Here is a 20,169-nt window from a genome sequence, read left to right on the forward strand (position 1 = left end):
AAGGCATAATTTTTTGAAAATAACTAGTATTTTTGTTATACTGATGAGAAAGCGAACGTTTTGTGTTCCAAACATAATAGACAAATAAATGCGAGCGAAAAAAATATTCTCGGTTCCGAAATTCCGAAACACGAACCGTTTCATATGAATAAAGTATGATGTCACCGTATCATGCCATTCTTAAATATTGTTTAACATTTTCAGTCTACCTTATCGTTATAATTCCCAGTACACTAAATCTTGTTTTATATCAATTAGAATAATTAAAATAAAGTGTTATTTACAAAACTGCATTCAAACTGATTATGTATGTCATGTTTCTTATACTTGAAACAAGTATCAAGGAAGCACTTCCATTTTTTCTTTGTATGAAAGGTTGCCTAATGATGTAGATTGACAGAAAAACACCAAGGTTTCGGTATGTCGCTTTGTAGCATAGTGTTTACTTTGTGAATGAAAGAAATGCTGCTAATCATACTGACCACTTCTATTAAATATGGAGACATTTCGACTTATGAAAAGTTCAAGAGCAATAACTATATCTGGTGAAGGTCGTGTTCAACTTCGCATTGTGTCTGTCATCTCTACCTCTACTCATAAAGTCACAAATTGGTTATTCAAAATGCATAAACATTAATATAATACATAAAAAAACCTTAAATAATAAATTGAAGGTGGCAAAGTCAACGAAAAAAGGTGCTTCTCTTCATCGAGTTTGTCGTTTCTTCTACTTCAGCATCCAACCAATATTGAAACAAACAACAAGGTTAACACGAAGGTCACAACACTCTATCAGAATACAGGGATGAAAGACATCCTGAACATCCTGAAAAGTTAGATCCGAGTATGCGTGATCCAGGCTCAACGCATGGTTTACGACTGAAACCTCTGTTGATTTTTTTTTAAAATGTCATTTATATCTATTTCAAGGTACTGCTTATCAATTTCAATGCAAATGTCTAAACAAAACTCCAACACTTTTACATACATAACATGTGTAGTTGTATGCGATATTCTTATCTTAACATAATCTCAATAAGCCAATTGAAATTAGAATTGTTCGAATACATACTCATCCGTTTTAAGAAAGCACAATGTATGGATAAACCAATTTTTCTAAGATTATTATAACATATTTAAAATATGATAATCATTCATAATAAAAAATAACCCTGCTTTTGAAAAAGGTTTGAAACAGCTTATCTATTTGTGTTACTTTAATATCATCTACTCCTGTATTTAGACATTTAGCATCAGAAATGAGCGGGTTAAATTGATACTTCCGGGAGATATAATATTGCAACAAAAGTTTAAAATAAATATATTTATATTCAAAGTGTCAATGAATTCTATTCCCTACTGTCAGAGTAATTATCAATATTGTTGCTTTAATTTATTGTGATTGATTTTCGATATTTAAGAAATGACCAGTAAGCATGGTTTGCACAAGACCTCACATTTGCGTAAGATCGTGTCAACGAGAGCAATACATATTATCTTGCAAAACCTTGTTTAACAATCTTAAAATAAGGAGTTTTAACTTTTAATGTGTACATGGATCACATATAATGCGGTCTTTATGACAAATTGTGTAATGCATACATATGATGCGCTTATTATAATAAATGATGCAGTGTTTGACATGAGGTGAAATTTAATGACAAATGGTGCGGTCTTTTACATACGTTGCAGTTTTTATGACAAATGGTGCAGTGGTTCACATAGGGTGCTGTTTGTATGACAAAATGTGCAGATTTTATGACAAATGGTGCAATGTTTCACATTGTTGCAGCGTTTATGACAGATTTGGTATATGGTATCTTAATTATACAACTTCATAAATCAATTTAACGAGTCGTATAAGAAAATACCACATATATATGAAAAACTAGACTAATTAAAATGTAAACTGAATACCACCAAATTGAAAAAAACTAGTGTATTACATGGGATGCCACCAATTAGAAAATGATCTTGGCAACGACAAAAAAAATCTAAACTATTTCATATAGACAATTTTTATCACATCGTCACCTTAGTGCAATAACTCAATAACTGCATATAGATATAGAAGCAGATATTGAGTTCTTGCACTAAGGTGACGACATATAATAAGTTTGCGGTTATTAGTAGAACACTACAGTATGGACACTCGTACATAATTAACATCTTGTAATAACAATCAACAGAACTAATCATATAACATATCTCACCACGCAGTTCAGTTTATAGAGTAATAAAAATGCTCCTCGGAGGTGGTATCTCCTCAAACCCAAAATGAATTTAAAACATGCACGTTGGCATGTTTCACACATACTGTTTAAATAAAGCATGTATCTATTACCGGCTTATGGTAACTTTAAAGGGTGTGTATGCGCGTCTTTTAAACTCTGTTGCGATTACGGCACGGATGAGAACTGTTTCAGCCTTTGTAATTATTGTAGATGTCCCGCAATATTGGATATCGAGGTCATAATGGTAAGTTTTATTAGAGACCTACAATGCTTATTAACAAAGAATTTCATTATTGAATCGATCATCAAATAATTACGACACAAAATAACAAATTTTAAAATGATATTGTTCAACAGTTTTATTTTTGACTTTCCGTTTCAACAGAATACGAATAACTTTGTTTTAAGAATATTGATAAAACTTGCATTCTAAAGTTGAAAAAATATTATATGTACAACATCTTTAAGGTAGAGGCGATGTCTATGGCAAATTTTTTGATTACCTTTTAGCATATGACAACAGTAGCTGGGAAAACAGACGGGATACACAGGGACGTACACAAGAAGTGTTTTACACAGATAGAAACAATGAGTCTTTCCATATGCAACCCATGGCTCCCGGCGGCGTTACACTTCGGAATGGGTCCAGCTTCCCACAAGGTCAGATAAAGCATCTGGTGGGAGTGCGGTTATTTGTATAGATCATGACAATTTTTAACCTCTTGCCGCTGCGCTGAGCTAGGCGCCTCTATGTGTGGTGCCGTTGTGTGCGTCTAGGAATAATTGTTTGTGGTTTTTTTTAACCGTGTTGTGAAGAATCCTACAGTTATACCTATATTAGTATATTATGAATAGCACATATCGAGGATGACACGTCGTCAGTAACCGCGTTATTTGTTTCGTAGTCACTTCTGCGCAATATTCTGGCATGTGTATCCGACGATGGGGTGACGAGGCTTAGGATTTTTAATATGTCAAAACATAAAGAAAAAAGGTCCATTCATACAAATCATATATTTATATTAATTCACATCACGTTATTAATTTTGTTCAAGGTGTTTGCCCGAAATCAATAGAAGCGAACGGACTAAATATAAATAAAAAATGTATGGTTTTCAATTTGTTTAAACTTTTGTATTTTCCGAAAAAATGATAAATCCGAACCAAACATTAATATTGTTTAAAGCTGCACTCTCACATAAATACCGTTTTTGCAATTTTTGTATATTTTTTGTCATGGAAAGAGCATTTTTTGCGTAAATATCTGCAATCCAATGATAAAAGATTGCTGACAAAAGATCAGATCGCATATTTTCATATTTCCGTTCGAAAATTCATGTTTTATGGTTTAAACCTTTACTTACGTTTAAGAAAAATGCATAAAACATCAATTTTTGAACTTCTGCGATCATTTTTTAGTCTTATATAACTGGTTTCCTTGCATTTTGGCAAAAATTGGCTCGTTCCAAGACAAAAAAAAATATTAAAAAGTTATTAGAACGTTAATTTGTAACAGTACAGCCTTTAACTATATCATATTCGAAAAAAAAAACTTATAAATATGACAACTCTGTTTCACAATCGTGCTTGTATTTCAATTTTTTTCCTTACTGCCTCTAGGACCCTTCGCCCGACAAGGTAATGTACCAGACAACTTCGCACCACACGGCAACGTTTACAACGGACTCGGCGTACCAAGACACTTTTTCCCAAACGACAACGGTTACCACGGACATGGTGAACCAGGATACTCCGCCTCACACGGCAACAGTTACCACGGACAATGTGAACAAGGATACTCCGCCTCACACGGCAACGGTTACCACGGACATGGTGAACCAGGATACTCCGCCTCACACGGCAACGGTTACCACGGACATGGTGAAACAGGATACATTACCACACATGGCATTGGTTACCACGGACATGGTGAACCAGAATACACCACCCCACACGGCAACGGTTACCACGGACATGGTGAACCAGAATACACCACCCCGCACGGCAACGGTTACCACGGACAATGTGAACCAGGAAACTTCGCCCCACACGGTAACATTTACCACGGGCAAGGTGAACCAGGACATCTCGCTCCACCTGGCCGAATGCCTGTAGGACATAGTCATGCACCCGATAATCAAGAGATTAAAAGGGACGCAAACACGCCTCATCCTGGTAAGAACATGTGCCTAGTTTTGGAATAGAAACATGGTGCTGTTCCTTTTATTACATTCCCTTAAAGTAGTATCAAAGAAAATTTAATTTGACCTTACAAATGCACCAAACTGTATGCCAAAATAATTTCATTTCGGAAAGACGTAGTTTATTTTGTAGACCTTCTCTGTCCATGCTGAGAACTGAATTGGATTGAGCATTGTAGAATTTCAAATATCATATTAACAAACACCTTTATTCTGTAAAAGTATTATATATGTTATTTTGGTGTCAATTTACCTATCTTTTCATTACCTCACTAGGATATATAGTGCCATCGATGGTATTCATCATCGTCAAGAGAATTTTATCAGTTGCGGTCCTCATCTTAAATGAATCTCTCAACTGGTTTAAATATTTTGACTGGATGGGCACATTTGATTTGCCTGCCATGTTTGGGTATTTTGGAAGGAAGGGTAAAATAGATGCCATTGAATGCAGTTCAGACGCCCCGTTTTTATCGACAATTTACGGCGTTTGCTGTGGGGTTGCCACCGTGTATGCGCTTTTCCAGATTATAAATACCATAGGCGAAACAGTTCTTGAATACCATGAGACCGATGAGAGTGGCGAGAGACAAGATGAACTGAAACCAAAAGAAAAGCGAGGCGTCTGTTTGTTCAACGGATTTCAACTTTTACATGGATGGGTCGAAACAGCCGCCGCTATGATTGTGGAAGACATTCCTCAGATCAGCGTGATTGCTTTATCCAGCTATTACTGTACGGTCAACAAAGAAAACGCTGTATTTCTTCTCATATGGATGATCGTTAAGCAATTTAAAAACACTTTTAGGACGGCTTTCTGCAAACAGAATTACAAACCATGCATGGAATTTGGCAATTGCTGCAAGGACTGCTGCATCTGGAGCTGTCCACTGCTCTGTTGTTGTAGGGTTTTTATCTGTCGGCCGTGTGATGATGAGTGCTGTGAGATAAAGCGAGTCAAGATATGCACTGACAGTGGATGTTGCAGTGGTCCCAGAATTTGTAACGGTTTCAGCCAGGCGTGTGGTCCCATAGATGAAGACCCAGAATGGGCGACAGAATTGTTAAAGAAACTTGGGCTGCTATATAAAATTGGATTTGTTGCTGTAATTGTCTTTCAAATACTTGGCCTTATTGAAATATTCCATTATTCTCCGTCGGATACTTAACTTTCAAGACAAAATATTCATAAATTAAGCAGCTTTTACGAGAATTTCTATGTGCACTGAAATTTAATTGGTGAAGGGTTGTATGTATTTTATTATGCTGCACTTATATTTAAATGTATGCTATTTGATTTGATTGTTCAATGCTGAACTAGGCTTAATTAAGACCTTCCTTATAAATAGCAGTATGAAATAAACACAGATGTTTTACGTTATCGAGTCTCTATATGAATCACTATTGGAAGTCCTTGATAAGAATGTTAATACTAATGGTTCATCGTTATGAAAGATCGCCAAGGACTCTTGAAAACAAGATAGCGGAGTTGATCTAATAATTAAATGCAAGAACATCACGTTTATCTTATCGATACATAGCATTGTTTGAATGGAAAGTTCATGTAGTTTGTTTTCCTTTGTGTCAAAACGAGGTTAAACAGATGCTAAATATAATATTCCACTGTATTGTATGTTATCCAGTTTAGTGTCTTATATGGAAATAATAATCGTTTCTAACTATCTACTGTACTAGTTTTCGGTCTGAGACTTACGCTTGATACAGTAGCAGATCAAGTAGGTTAGAAAAAGTTAGAAAGTTTTGACCGGATAGAATAGTTTAGGCAATCCGAATCTCTTCTCTGTACAATATTTTGGTTACGGAAAAATGGGTGGACATCCAAAGTTACGCATCAAACTTGTACCCCTATTTCAGCCGCCTTTCTACAAAATCATATAGATGTATTTTTTAATTATGTTTTTGTAGATTTGGAGCTCCATGTACGTATATATAGGGTCACAACAAGACATTTCCAATCCATTAGAGAATGCTTCAATTGAGTCCATTCTGAGAAATTTTCAACTGAGTTGAGTGCTCCAAAAATTAAAAGTTTATGTTAATGGAGAATTGTGTGATCGGATTAGAAAAATCTTAAGTGTATAATTATCTAGCATGAAGTCGGCACTCAAATGTCCTCAAATCTTTATGCGTAGAGTGGGCAAACGAATGTCCATATAGTGCTATAAAACTTAATAATGAGATGTTGTTTATGTTCGACTAAAGACTATGAAATATTACAAAGTATGGTCAATAAGTGGTAATTAAATATCAGCTCCTACTACCGAATACGTTATTCAAGAATTAATTGCTTTAATTTACCGAAGAGGATGAATAACCATCGAAAACAATGGTTCTTATGACGATAGCCGTGTTGAATTTGAAAGAAAGGTGCAGAAAACACGGTATTTCTACTTTATATGACAACTGTAAATATTTTACCACTCACCAATCATTAAATAGCTATGCATTTTCGGCTGTTAAATACATGATTACAGCTTTGTTATCAGTAACTAATATTTTCTATAAATGCATGATTTAGTATGTTGTTAAAGGCTCAATAATTACGTCTGTTGTAAACGTGTATGTATTAATATCAAATACGAGGGACACTTTAAAACAACATGCTTAGCTGTAGCCATTCTTTTCAGGCAAGATGTCTTACGGACAAATAACAAGACTTGTCTTCAGCGCAAGAAACATAATGGAGAACGTACAACGACATGATAAAGCTAATAAGACGCGATTACCCTAACATGATCGTGTCAATAAACTTAAATAACGCTTCAATACGAAATTAATAGTCATTCTTAAAACGTTGAGCAAAAGAATCAGTATTTTGAAAAATAATGATTCTTCCTGTCGTACTGACATCGTACGCCTTTGGCTCCTAAAAGGGCAGGCAAATGCATTTCTGTGAAATTATTTTGTGAAAAAAATATTGAAGGTTCTAAAAGTATAAAACACAGTCGGTCATGTTGATATGGATGAAGTATGATTTCACCATCACGCCATCCTTAAACATTATTTAGCACTCTCATCGTACCCTGGCGTTTTAATGCAGATAGAAGGTATTAATAGAAGAACAGCTCTATATGTTATATATTGTGAAAAGAAAGTGATTTTACGACACTTTATTCATACTGATTATGTATGTAATGTATCTTATACTGGATACATATAACAAGAAAGCAATACCAAAGGATGTAAACCGAATGTCCATTTCTTTCATCATCTCATTGATCGTTCAGTATTTTCCATTGCACCGGCAACCAAGGAAAAAACTGCCGATCACTACCCCGATGTTGCATTCAAGTTTAGCGGTCAATTGTATGACAGGCTGCCGATTGCTCTAGATTAATAGAAAAACGTTTTTTTGTATGCCGCTTTGTAGCAGAGTGTACGCTCATTTTGCCAATTGACAACGAAAAACTGCTCAGTATACTGACCACTTATATCAATTATGACATTCCGAAACAAGACAAGTTCAAGCCAATTACTATAACTGGTGAAGGTCGTGTTAAACTGCTCATTGTGGTGTGTGTCACCTCTACCAATTATGAAGTAGGAAAAGGTAAATTTGGATCACGGTGGTCATTCTAAGTGCATAAACATGTATGTTATATATGAACAACTTAAGAACAATAACTTCTAGTTAGCAATGCCAAGGCCGACGAAAGTCAATTGTGCTACTTCTGATCGGGCATCTAACCAACATTGCAACAATTAAAATCCTTAACGCCCTGAAAAATTAGGTCCGAGTATGAGTGATTCAGACCCAACGCAGGGTTATTGGCTTAGACCCCTGTTGAAATTTATAACACTGCCATATATATCCATTTCAAGGTACTGCTTATCATTTCAAATGCAAATGTCTAGCCAAAACCCCGACAATTTGTATTCTTATTCTTATTATTTTTCTTCGACCAACTCTTTCTCCGTAGCAAAGTGACAACTTGCTAGAAGAAATGAGAGGAACCTTGAGACATTGATATATGGCAAGGAAGTTTATTCACTACGAAATAATAAAGCCTGCCTCTGGCGTATCTTCGTTAAGTTATCGTCCCTTGTCGTTCATAGCATATTTTTTCAAGGCTATTACCCAAACACTTTCGAAAGGATTTTGAACATTCAAAATAATCACTCATGGTTTAAGTGTTGCAGAATATACGCCTCTTGTCCTAGGTCATTTTTCTAAAACCTCTTTGTCATTGTGTTGCAAGGTTGCATCCCAGTGTTGCAGAATATACGCCTCTTGTCTAAGATCATTTTTCTAAAACCTCTTTGTCATTGTGTTGCAAGGTTGCATCCCAGTGTTGCAGAATATACGCCTCTTGTCCTAGGTCATTTTTCTAAAACCTCTTTGTCACTGTGTTGCAAGGTTGCATCCCAGTGTTGCAGAATATACGCCTTTTGTCCTAGGTCATTTTTCTAAAACCTCTTTGTCATTGTATTGCAAGGTTGCCTCCCAGTGTTGCAGAACATACGCCTTTTGTCCTAGGTCATTTTTCTAAAACCTCTTTGTCATTGTGTTGCAAGGTTGCATCCCAGTGTTGCAGAATATACGCCTCTTGTCTAAGATCATTTTTCTAAAACCTCTTTGTCATTGTGTTGCAAGGTTGCATCCCAGTGTTGCAGAATATACGCCTCTTGTCCTAGGTCATTTTTCTAAAACCTCTTTGTCATTGTATTGCAAGGTTGCCTCCCAGTGTTGCAGAATATACGCCTCTTGTCCTAGGTCATTTTTCTAAAACCTCTTTGTCATTGTATTGCAAGGTTGCATCCCAGTGTTGCAGAATACACGCCTTTTGTCCTAGGTCATTTTTTTTAAACCTCTTTGTCATTGTGTTGCAAGGTTGCATCCCAGTGTTGCAGAATACATGCCTTTTGTCCTAGGTCATTTTTCTAAAACCTCTTTGTCATTGTATTGCAAGGTTGCCTCCCAGTGTTGCAGAATATACGCCTCTTGTCCTAGGTCATTTTTCTAAAACCTCTTTGTCATTGTGTTGCAAGGTTGCATCCCAGTGTTGCAGAATACACGCCTCTTGTCCTAGGTCATTTTTCTAAAACCTCTTTGTCATTGTGTTGCAAGGTTGCATCCCAGTGTTGCAGAATATACGCCTCTTGTCCTAGGTCATTTTTCTAAAACCTCTTTGTCATTGTGTTGCAAGGTTGCATCCCAGTGTTGCAGAATATACGCCTCTTGTCTAAGATCATTTTTCTAAAACCTCTTTGTCATTGTGTTGCAAGGTTGCATCCCAGTGTGCCAAGTTGTTGTTTGTTTTTTTGTTTGTTTGTTTTTTTTTTTTTTTGGTTTGTTTTTTTTTGGGGGGGGGGGGGGGTAAATAATATTCCATTGTGGATCTTCAAAAGCAACATTTCTAGTAATTCTAAATATAATTATTTTTCAGCTAGAAGAAATAGATGTCAACTACTGGATATGTTCCTTACAAGTGATAAACCTCTGACATTTGGTTTAAATATTGCAGATTAATCCCATCGTGTTATTTGAAGTTCTTAAAATCTGTGTTCAAAACATAACCGGCAATCTACAATAACAACCTGTAAATAAATGAAACTTTAACATTCATAAAAAGCAATGTGAAGTCGAATTCGGCGCAGGAATTTAAACATATGACATTTTCTGGCAAAGTCATCTCCCATTGTATTTTGTATTTTGACTTTTTTAAACAAGGTGTACCAAAGAAGTTTCTAATTGAAAAGTAATCTCCTTTTGTTCTTCAAACGAAAATTGTCTAGAAAGAACTGAAATGTTAGCTTTCAAAACAGTTCTTGCACTCGCAATGATCTTTAATAGATTCAAGCAAATGTTTTTTAAAGCCTGAATTCTACATGAACACATGGAATTCAGTGGCACGTAGAATATGTATATATATATATATATATATATATATATATATATATATATATATATATATATATATATATATATATATATTATAAATAATCAAAAAGAAGTTTTGTATTGCTGCAAGGATGACAATGATGATGAAGATGATGATGATGATGATGATGATGATGGTGCAATGTTTTACATAGTGTGCCGTTTTTATTCCAAATGTGCAGTTTTTACGAAAAAGTGTGTAAATTTTACATATGATACCGTAACAATACACCACTTAATGAACCTAGGCAACGAAAATGGAAGTTTTGATCTACTAGAAGACCACTAAAGATGACAAAACTCGTAGTTAATTAGTTATTACAATCACGATGACAATATATCATATACCAGCTGGTTGAATTCGTGGAGTAATATAAAAACTAATGCTCTTCAGGGTGGTGTCTTCAAAAGGCCAAAATGAATTTAAAACTTGCATATTAACAGTTAACAGTATGTACATGATTGTTCAAATGAAATCTTAATCACATACCTGCTGCGTGTAACTCTTGTGGATGATGCTTAATCTTATCAAGATTGGTGTGATAACGGATCAAATCAGAACTTGTCAAAATCTTCAATCTTGATCATTATTCAAAATGCCCCGCAATAAAGGATACCGGGGTGATAATGGTAAGTTTTATTAGAGACCTACAATGAACTAATTTCAAATTTATAAGAAATAAAATAAACCAATTTTATAGAGTAGTGGATAAATCAAAACTTTATTTTCGTCTTTCCATTTCAATGGAACACTTCGCAACGAGGTATTATGTTAAAGTACAACGAAGAAGATGCGCATGATTTACTTGAGAAAATATTATATTGTATGACATAAATAAGGCAGAGATAGTGTACATGCCGATATACATGTATACTTTTAAGAACCTGGCAACGGTCAGCCGGGAAAAAGGCAGCGCAATGAGGGCTCAAATGGACGGGAACAAGAAGTGTTCTTCACGGATGGGAGCCATGAGTGTATCACCATGCAGCCCATGGCTTCCAACGGTCACCTGCAGATGCAGAGGTCCAGCTTCCCACAAGGTCGGATATAGCAGGGACGGGGGTATTATTTTAAATATATTAAAGCTGCACTCTCACGGCTTGAACGTTTTGACAACTTTTTTTATAGTCTGAGTTCCAAGGCAGTAAAATGTGAAAAATAAGGAAATTTTCTGCACCCCTCTGCTATACAAAACATTTTGGTATCAAATTATAGGTTAAAGTCTGTAGATTATGAATGGTGCGTTTGGCCACTTGGCGGCTCTTGCGAAAAGGAAATATCCAAGATGGCGTCCAAGATGGCCGCCATTAATTGCCATTTCAGTAAAAATATTATGTTCGAATATAGCTATTTTCATTAAATAAATAAGAATGCACATATATATGGATATTACTTTTCTCATTATGTACTTCAAATTGACATATAACCTTAACTACTTCAAGGTCATTGTCAAGGTCATTTCAAGGTCAAAGTATAAAAAATACCCTAAAATTCGATTTTTCCTGTTTATTTTTCTTCCTTTTTAATTAATTTATGTTTAGTGTGTGTCAAAAAGTGGTGGCAAAATTGTAAATTGTATGTTCCTTCATTTAAAATAATATTTTAGGAAATAGCTTTTATATTTTTTGAAAACACCAAGGTTTCATACTATAATGGCATGCCAAAGGTGGACGCAAGATTGCTATTGCTGTAAAAGTCTTATAGCAGACTGTGCTAGTGTTACTATGAAAGTCTATCTTAATGCATGGCATGTATCTATTTCATAGTATGCTTTATGTTGACATATCTATCTGACCTCTCCCATGTCAAGTTCAAGCTTATTTCAGTCATTTCAAGGTCATGGTCATTTCAAGGTCAAGATATGAAAAATAACTCAAAATATTTTTTTTCCTATATACTTTTTTCCTTTGTTTTTTTAATTTCCGTTTAGTATGAGTCGACAGAATTGTTAGAAACCTATTATTTGATTATTTCTCATATTACAAATTTCGGGCGGCCATTTTGAACGCCATCTAGAATTTAGCAAATTCGCAAGAGCCGCCATGTGGCCAAAGGCACTTTTCATAAACAATAGACTTTCTCCTAACAAAACATATAAAAATAATTTGTATAACATGCCGGACACTTTTTTCTCAAAAATGAGGACTTGGAACCCGGACTATTACTTATTTGTCTTGGAACGAGCCAATTTTTGAGAAAATCCATGAACAGTTGTATAAGATCGCTGACAAAACTTAGATCGAACATTTTTATATTTAAGTTCAACAACTGATGTTTTATGCATTTTTCTTAAACCGTTAGTAAAAGTTGTAAAACTGGTATATCTGTGAGAGTGCAGCTTTAAGTAACAGCAATGCATCTGTATTCTTCAACAGTGTTTGGCCGAAAGAAATAAGAGAAAGAGCGGGAAAAGATTTGTTTTTCTTTCAATTCTGTTTAAAAGTTTGCGTTAACTGAAAAACTGTTTTAGTAAACCTGTCGGCCGCAATATTAAAAAAATGTTGCCTTACATAATACTTTTAACGTATGTTTCATTATACGCAGGTAATCAAAGAGCTTCTTTGGATAATTGAGTACTATAAGTTCAATCACAATCATGCTCGTATTTCAAAGCTTGATTTCTTTACTGCCTCTAGAACCAGTTTCAAATGGTTACCAACCACATGGCTTCAATTCACCACGAGGCAACGTGCCCAATGGATATCATGTACCAGGGCCCTTCGCCCCACAAGGTAACATGCCTAGCGGATATTGCGAACCAGGACACTTCGCCCCACATCGCAACGTTTACCACGGAAATGGTGCACCAGGACACTTTTCCCCACAGGGTAACGATAACCAAGGACATGGTGAACCAAGGCACTTCGTCCCACAAGGTAATGTGCCAAACGGACATGGTCATACAGGTGGATTCGCCCCTCACGGACATGATATAGCAGGACACTACGCCCCACAAGGATATGGTCCACCAGGAAGATTCGCCCCGAACGGCAACTTTAACCAAGGACAATATACAGCCGGACACTCCGCCCAACAAGGTAAGGCGCACTATGAATACCGTGGAGCAGGACATGTCGCCCCACACTGATCAATGGCACCATTATGTTACCATTCACCCGAAAATCAAGTCAGGGACGCAAATACGACTTTTACTAGTAAGATAATCCACGTGCATGTTTATGGGTAGAGACACAGTGTTAAACAGCAATATGTTGGACTTAAGTAAACAACCTTGGTGTTCCTGCTTAACGGAGCTTGTCTAAGACTCCATCCGAATAATGGCATTTAGTATTTGCTTAACGCTGGTTCATAGAGCTTTATCACAGCAATTAAACTGATAAGACACTATTTAAAATAGTGAAATGTCCATTGATATGTTTCACATTTTGATATTTCACCATGATCTGTATCAGCCAGACAGGGCTATGACACAGGATCAACAACTTCATTTACGAAATTACATTAGGTGCGCATCCAGTTTGGAGCGTTTTTGTTTTAAATAAAAATGCAATAACATTTATTTTAGTAACACGAAAAGACTTATGGTAAAATTAGAAATTGTTTGTTTTTGTGTAAGATTGTGATATATTTCGCTAACATAAAACGGATATTTCGTACGCCATTCTTTAACAATAACTTTTGGCGCTAACTTGGTGAAATATATTACGTTCTTAAACTGAAATAAACAAATAAACGTGTAAATGTATACTTTTAAAACTCTCAATTCTGTAAAACATTGGATTATTTTATAGTGTACATAATGAATTCGTTTTTACCAGGACACATTTTGCCATCGATGATATTCATCGTCGTCAAGAGAATTCTGTCAGTCGCGGTCCTCATCTTCAATGAAACTGTCAGCTGGTTGAAATATTTCGAATGGATGGGCATGATTGATTTACCCGATATAATTGAAAAACTTGGAAAGTCAAGACAGAAGCTGACAGGAGATGTCGATTGCAGTTCAGAGGCACCGGAATTACCAACGATTTACGGCGCGTTCTGTCTTATTGGCACGTTATATGCGCTATTTCAAATTATAAACACCATTGGCGAAACGGTTCTTGAATACCATGTGAGGAAAACAGCAAAGAAATATGAAGATGGCGAGGCATCGCAAGGGGGTTTGCCACAGAATAACGCTAAAACAGATCCTGTGCCAGAGGCTAAAGACCGAAAACAACAAGAAAAAGATAATGGATGCGCCAGTTTCTTCCACGGATTTCAACTTGTACATGGATGGGTTGAAACGGTCGCTGCGATGATTTTGGGAGACTTTCCTCAGATCATCGTGATTGCCTTCTCCAGTGCCTACTGTACCGTCGACACAAACAAGATTGTATATAATGTCTTCTGTATGTTTGTTAAATACATTAAAAACAAGGCAAGGAAGGAATCTTGCAAACAGAAATACAAGCCAAGCAACGACTGTTCGGTATGCTGCACGAGTTGCTTCAGGAACTGCTGCTGCACCTGGAGTTGCCCCCTGCTCTGTTGTTGTATGGTATGTTATTGCAGGCTGTGTCCAATGGGAGATGAATTATGCTGTGAGATAAAGCCGATCTGTGATTGTTGCTGTTGCTGTGGTCCAAGCATTTGTGACGGCCCCTGTCATGTATGCGGTCGTCAGGATGAAGATCCAGAGTGGGCGGCAAAACTGATCAAAAAGCTAGAGACCTTCTTCACAATAGGCCTTGTTTTTTTCGTCACCATCGGCATTATTAACGTATATCGTTCTTCTTCGTCAGAAAACTTCTTAGAGATAATATTAAACTTCTTTAAGTAGCTTTTACAGGCTATTCTATGTTCAATTTGTTATTCTGTTTGAATATATTTGTCTAAAATTTATGCGGATTTAATTTGAAAATAGGACTGGTTCGTTTTGTTTTAAATGTTATATTAAGAATAGATAATGATGAATGTATGCATTGTAGTTTGTTCATGCGACGCTGCAAGATTGAGAACGTCCTAATAAATAGCAGTATACAAATAACTCCAGTTTTTCCTACACTATCAAGTCATTACAAGAGGAGGGTTTTATCGATATGGAAGTATGCTAAGGACTCTTGCAAGCAAAATCGCGGTCAATCGTTGGAGTTTATCTCATTATATATGCATGGCCATTACGTTTATCGTATTGATAAATGTATTTACTTTTAACTGTTAACGTTAGTTTCATTAAAGTGCATGCACCTTGCTCCCTGATAGTGGCGGATCCGTGTATTTCAAACCAAGGTGTCGCAGGCTCGATTTCCTGTCCCACCACTAAAATACTAATTGTCGTCAGGGAGGAACGTTAAATGGGATAATAGTGCTATACACGTGAAAGAATCAGGGTATTTCTAACCAAGATTACATTCTGCCTGTGCACTATGCTCCGAACACCTAAAATGACTAACACTCTTGTCGGAGCACAAGTGCGAGTATAAATACACTTAACCAATAATTTCCCTGGTGTCAGAACAAAGTCATAAGTTAGATACAGGAGTCCATAGTATTGAACGGCATCAAACTTAGTGTTTACTGTGGAAATGGCGAACGGTTCTGACTATTTATTGTGCTAGTTTTCGGTTGGAGATTTTCTCTTGATACAGGAGTGAAATACATCGGATTTCAATATTCCAGTTAAACTAGTTTTAGCGAGATCCTTAAAAGTCATCAAATAACATTTCAATTCTTGGATAAGGTGCGCATGTGTCAGCTTACGTCCCTAATTTGCGTCTCTCCGACGTCAAGTCATTGATCCCTGTTTTTACTACAAAACAAGTGGCCAGAAAAAGAGTGCAAATAAATATGGATGCCCAAATAGATATAAACTTAAACATTTTCAGTTAGAAAGCTTTTTATTGGAGATTATTTTGATATATCTTCAATTGAGTTGGAGTGCACCCAGAATTGAACTGAAACTATCATTAAGAGTTTATATCAATGTACAAATGTGTGATAGGATGATAACAAACTCATGTTTATAATCAAACTAGCCGTACGTAGGCACTCAAATGTCCTAATAATGTTATCAAAGTTGAGTAATTTTACTTATATGACGACAGCCCTTGAATAACACGAAGTCATTCGTAACAACTCGGCCATCTCCGGCAAGCTTCGAAATAGACTAGTCAATTCCTGTTGGATACTCGCCGAGGTTTTCCGATTGAACACAAAGTATGAAAGCATTATATTAACAGAGACAACGTAATAACCTTTAACCGTGCCTTTCAAGCAAAATGTTTCACAAAAAAAACTGGGCTTGACAAAACCACATAATGGAGAGCGTACCACAATATGCCAAGCCAAATAAAACTCGATTACCCTGAAATGGTCCGTCTTTTAACTATTATAACTTCGATATAGCCCCAGTTAATAATCAATCTCAAAACGCTTTGCAAAATCATCATTTTTGAAAATAACAATTATTTCTTTAGTACGGGTAAGACAGCGAACGATTTGTGTTCCCTTAAGAGAAGAACAAGTGCATTTCTACGAAAGTAGTAAAAATAAAATATATTCAGTGTTCTGAAATTCCGAAACCGGGGCATGTTAATATGAATGAGTGGGTCGAATGGGTTTTTCCCGAAAAATATATTACCCTATTGAATAAATATGGGATGCATCACCGATTGTGCAATCCTGACAAAGGTTCACAAATCGAGAATACGTGTTCAAAAGTATACCTGTGTCAACCAACAGACAAACATAACGGTGCGCATTTAAACACTATTGCGTTCTGAACAAGAGCACAATACACCGATTTTACACAGCACTGTTAGTTTTTCAAACTCGCCATCTTATGAGTGGGCATCAGCCAAAACGTGTATTTTTAATATATGTTTCTTTATGAAAGAAACTATTATTTCACTCATACACATTCTCTCTCTCTCTCTCTCTCTCTCTCTCTCTCTCTCAAATATGGAGACATAACGACAGATTTCAAGTTCACGGGGAATAAACTTGCGAGTGTCGTGTCGTGTCGAGATTTGTATGCACATAAAATAGCTTAAGCCCAATAAGGAGCTGTTCTTTTAATATATATTTTTAAATGAAAATATTTTTGAAAGTACCAGTCTTCAAAGTTTACCACTAACGTCAATATTAAGGGGGGCGTCAAATTAGTTTTAATCAACAGCTATTAGTAACAAATCTATTTATTGAATGAATTGAACGGCTATGAAAACAATGATACAATGATAGATCATGGTGTGTGCTTGTGCACCTTGCAAGAATTATTACTTTTAGAAACGTTGTTACAACGACATTTCCCCTTGTCAATGTTTATTAAAACACAGTCAGGTAAATGACGATGTGACATAATACAAAGCAAAATAATTTCTTAAAAAGGTTTGTAAGAAGCATAGGTTGAACAAATATTTAAATAACGATAGAAAGTTAGAAGAAATTTGGGGAAATCACTGTGATTTAAGGAAGGTGATCGCTATCTTTCAAAGTTATTTCCCTTTGTGCGTTGAAATTCTTCTTAAACATTTATCCAGAGCCGAACAAACAGAATGGAATTCAAATAACATAGATGATTAATGTTTGACAACGTTGAATTCTACAATTTGCAAAACGAAATCATACTGGAACCATTTTTGGAGCCATTGTTGCAAATTTACATTGAATAAGCTTTTTATTATCGTTAATATTACTTCGAATATACTGGACGGAATGTAATAACAATTGCAACAATTTCCTGCACTGTTATCTTCCACCGTGTTTATGTCGCAATTTACTAGGCATAAAATACTAAACATTTTCTGTCTTTTTATTCTTCTTATTATGCACCCCTTTGACGAAATGAGACAAACATGGTTCTGTTTTCGACAGTATTCTTCTTCGTCTTATTAATGATTTTTCTAAAAGATTGTTAGGCACCATAATTTGGAAACAACTGGTTGGAATTGAATGAAACTTGAGCATTGATAGATGTTCTTTTTTCCAAATAGCTCCTCTTGTCATTCCATAGCATTTCATCTATGTGGAGCAGAACTCAGAAACAACTAAACAGAATTAAAGGAAAAACCAAACATAGATAGATAGCAATGTATTTTAACCATGTCAGCATTATACCTCATGGACACTTTATTGCAAATCTCCGCTCAAAATCACAAAGTAGAATTTGTCAAGGTCGTCAAACGAACATATCAACTTGTACACTGCGCAATAATGGTAGCGCTTGGTCATTTCGTTGAAATGTTACATCTCCTTGTACTTTAATTTTTATTCAAAAATGTTTATTTTTAGTGATGAAATCAGTTCCTCATTCGTATTCATATTCTTACAATTTCATCAACCACCTCCATTACCGGAAAGGAAGAGAGAACCTGCTACAAGAAATTAAATCAAGCTTGAGATACTGAAGGTTATGCATCTGAAAGAATTGAATCCCTCGTGCATTTTTATTTTTGAAGTTATCATTAGTTGTCAGAGTGCTCGTTTTCCTTTTCTTCAATAAACTCTTTTTTCCGTAGCAGATCTCAGAAACTGTCTGAAAAATAGATGTCAACGAGGGGTAATACACCGTGTGAGTATTAAACATCTGGTGCAGTTTTATGTTTAAAGTTATCTTCTCTTGTATAAGTGCTTATTACAAATTTTCTCCACCTGCAGGGCATTAATCCAAAACTTGTAGGGAATTGTATCAAATGCTGAACATCACATATGAAAACTATTGATTTAAATGTTGCAGAGGTATCTCCTAATGAGTAATGTTCTTTGAATTACTTACAAAAATGTTTCTAAAACATAACTTGCAAACTACTCAAAGGAATCGAACTTTGAACATTTATAAATAACAATGTGAAATCGTACTCAGCGCAGGGATTGTAAGTTTTTGATATATTCTGGCACAGTTATCTCGCATTATATTTTAATTTCCTTAAACAATGTGTATCTGAAGTATAACTAAGCAGCTTATGAATGGAATTGAGGTTGATACATTGCGTGGATCGTGACTCTTGGGCACTGTTTTGCAAAGTAATCTCCCCTTGTTCTTCGATGTTCTTCAAAGAATGAAGCAATCGGAGCAGTGTTTCACAAAGGATGCGGTTTTTATGACAAATGGTGCAGTGTTCATATATGATGCAATTTTTTATAAGTGATGCATTGTTTGAAATATAGTGATGTTTTTGTGACAAATGGTGCAGAGTTTCACATATGGTTCATTTTTACGACAAATGGTGCATGGAACACAAACATTGACATATAGTGCTTTGTCTTATGACAAATGGTGCAGTGTTGAGCACATAGTGCAATTTTAATGCCAAATTATGCAGTGTTTCACATATGGTGCATTTTTATGACAAATGGTGCAGAGTTTCACATATGGTAAAAAAATAAAAAAGGTGCAGTCATTGAAATAAATTGATTTTTTTTTATTACAAATGGTGCATTGTTTCACATATTGTGAAGTGTCTATGACAAATGGAACAGTGTTTCACATATGGTATAGTGTCTATGGCAAATGGTACAGTGTTTCACATATGGTGTATTATCTATGACAAAAGGTGCAGTGTTTCAGATATGGTGTAGTGTCTATGACAAATGGCGCAGTGTTTCAGATATGGTGTAGTGTCTATGACAAATGGTGCAGTGTTTCCTGTATGGTGCAGTTACATGACAAATGGTGCAGTGTCAATAACAAATGGTGCATTGTGTTTCACATATGGTACAGTTTTTATAACAAATGGTGCAGTGTTTCACATATGGTGCAGTGTTTATGACAAATGGTGCAGTGTTTCACATATGGTGCAGTTTTATGATAAACGGCGAAGTGTTTCACATGTGGTGTATTGTCTATTCACATATGGTGCAGTGTTTCACATATGGTGAAGTGTC

At 35.7% G+C, this 20,169-nt stretch overlaps 2 protein-coding genes across 2 annotated transcripts; both read left to right on the forward strand.

The window, feature by feature from the left end:
* Positions 1–2,385: 2,385 nt before the first annotated feature.
* On the forward strand, positions 2,386–5,768 carry LOC128244551 (uncharacterized). The gene is made up of 4 exons (XM_052962547.1): positions 2,386–2,478; positions 2,745–2,894; positions 3,855–4,409; positions 4,712–5,768. Exons 1-4 carry the CDS (start codon positions 2,445–2,447, stop codon positions 5,602–5,604), a joined length of 1,632 nt encoding a protein of 543 aa, XP_052818507.1. The 5' UTR covers positions 2,386–2,444; the 3' UTR covers positions 5,605–5,768.
* Positions 5,769–10,893: 5,125 nt separating this feature from the next.
* Positions 10,894–15,313, forward strand: LOC128244776 (uncharacterized). Its single transcript, XM_052962855.1, has 4 exons — positions 10,894–10,967; positions 11,220–11,378; positions 12,975–13,376; positions 14,118–15,313. Exons 1-4 carry the CDS (start codon positions 10,934–10,936, stop codon positions 15,122–15,124), a joined length of 1,602 nt encoding a protein of 533 aa, XP_052818815.1. The 5' UTR covers positions 10,894–10,933; the 3' UTR covers positions 15,125–15,313.
* Positions 15,314–20,169: the final 4,856 nt, after the last annotated feature.

Source organism: Mya arenaria, chromosome 8, assembly GCF_026914265.1.
Source record: "Mya arenaria isolate MELC-2E11 chromosome 8, ASM2691426v1".
In the NCBI taxonomy this organism is placed as follows: Eukaryota; Metazoa; Mollusca; class Bivalvia; order Myida; family Myidae; genus Mya; species Mya arenaria.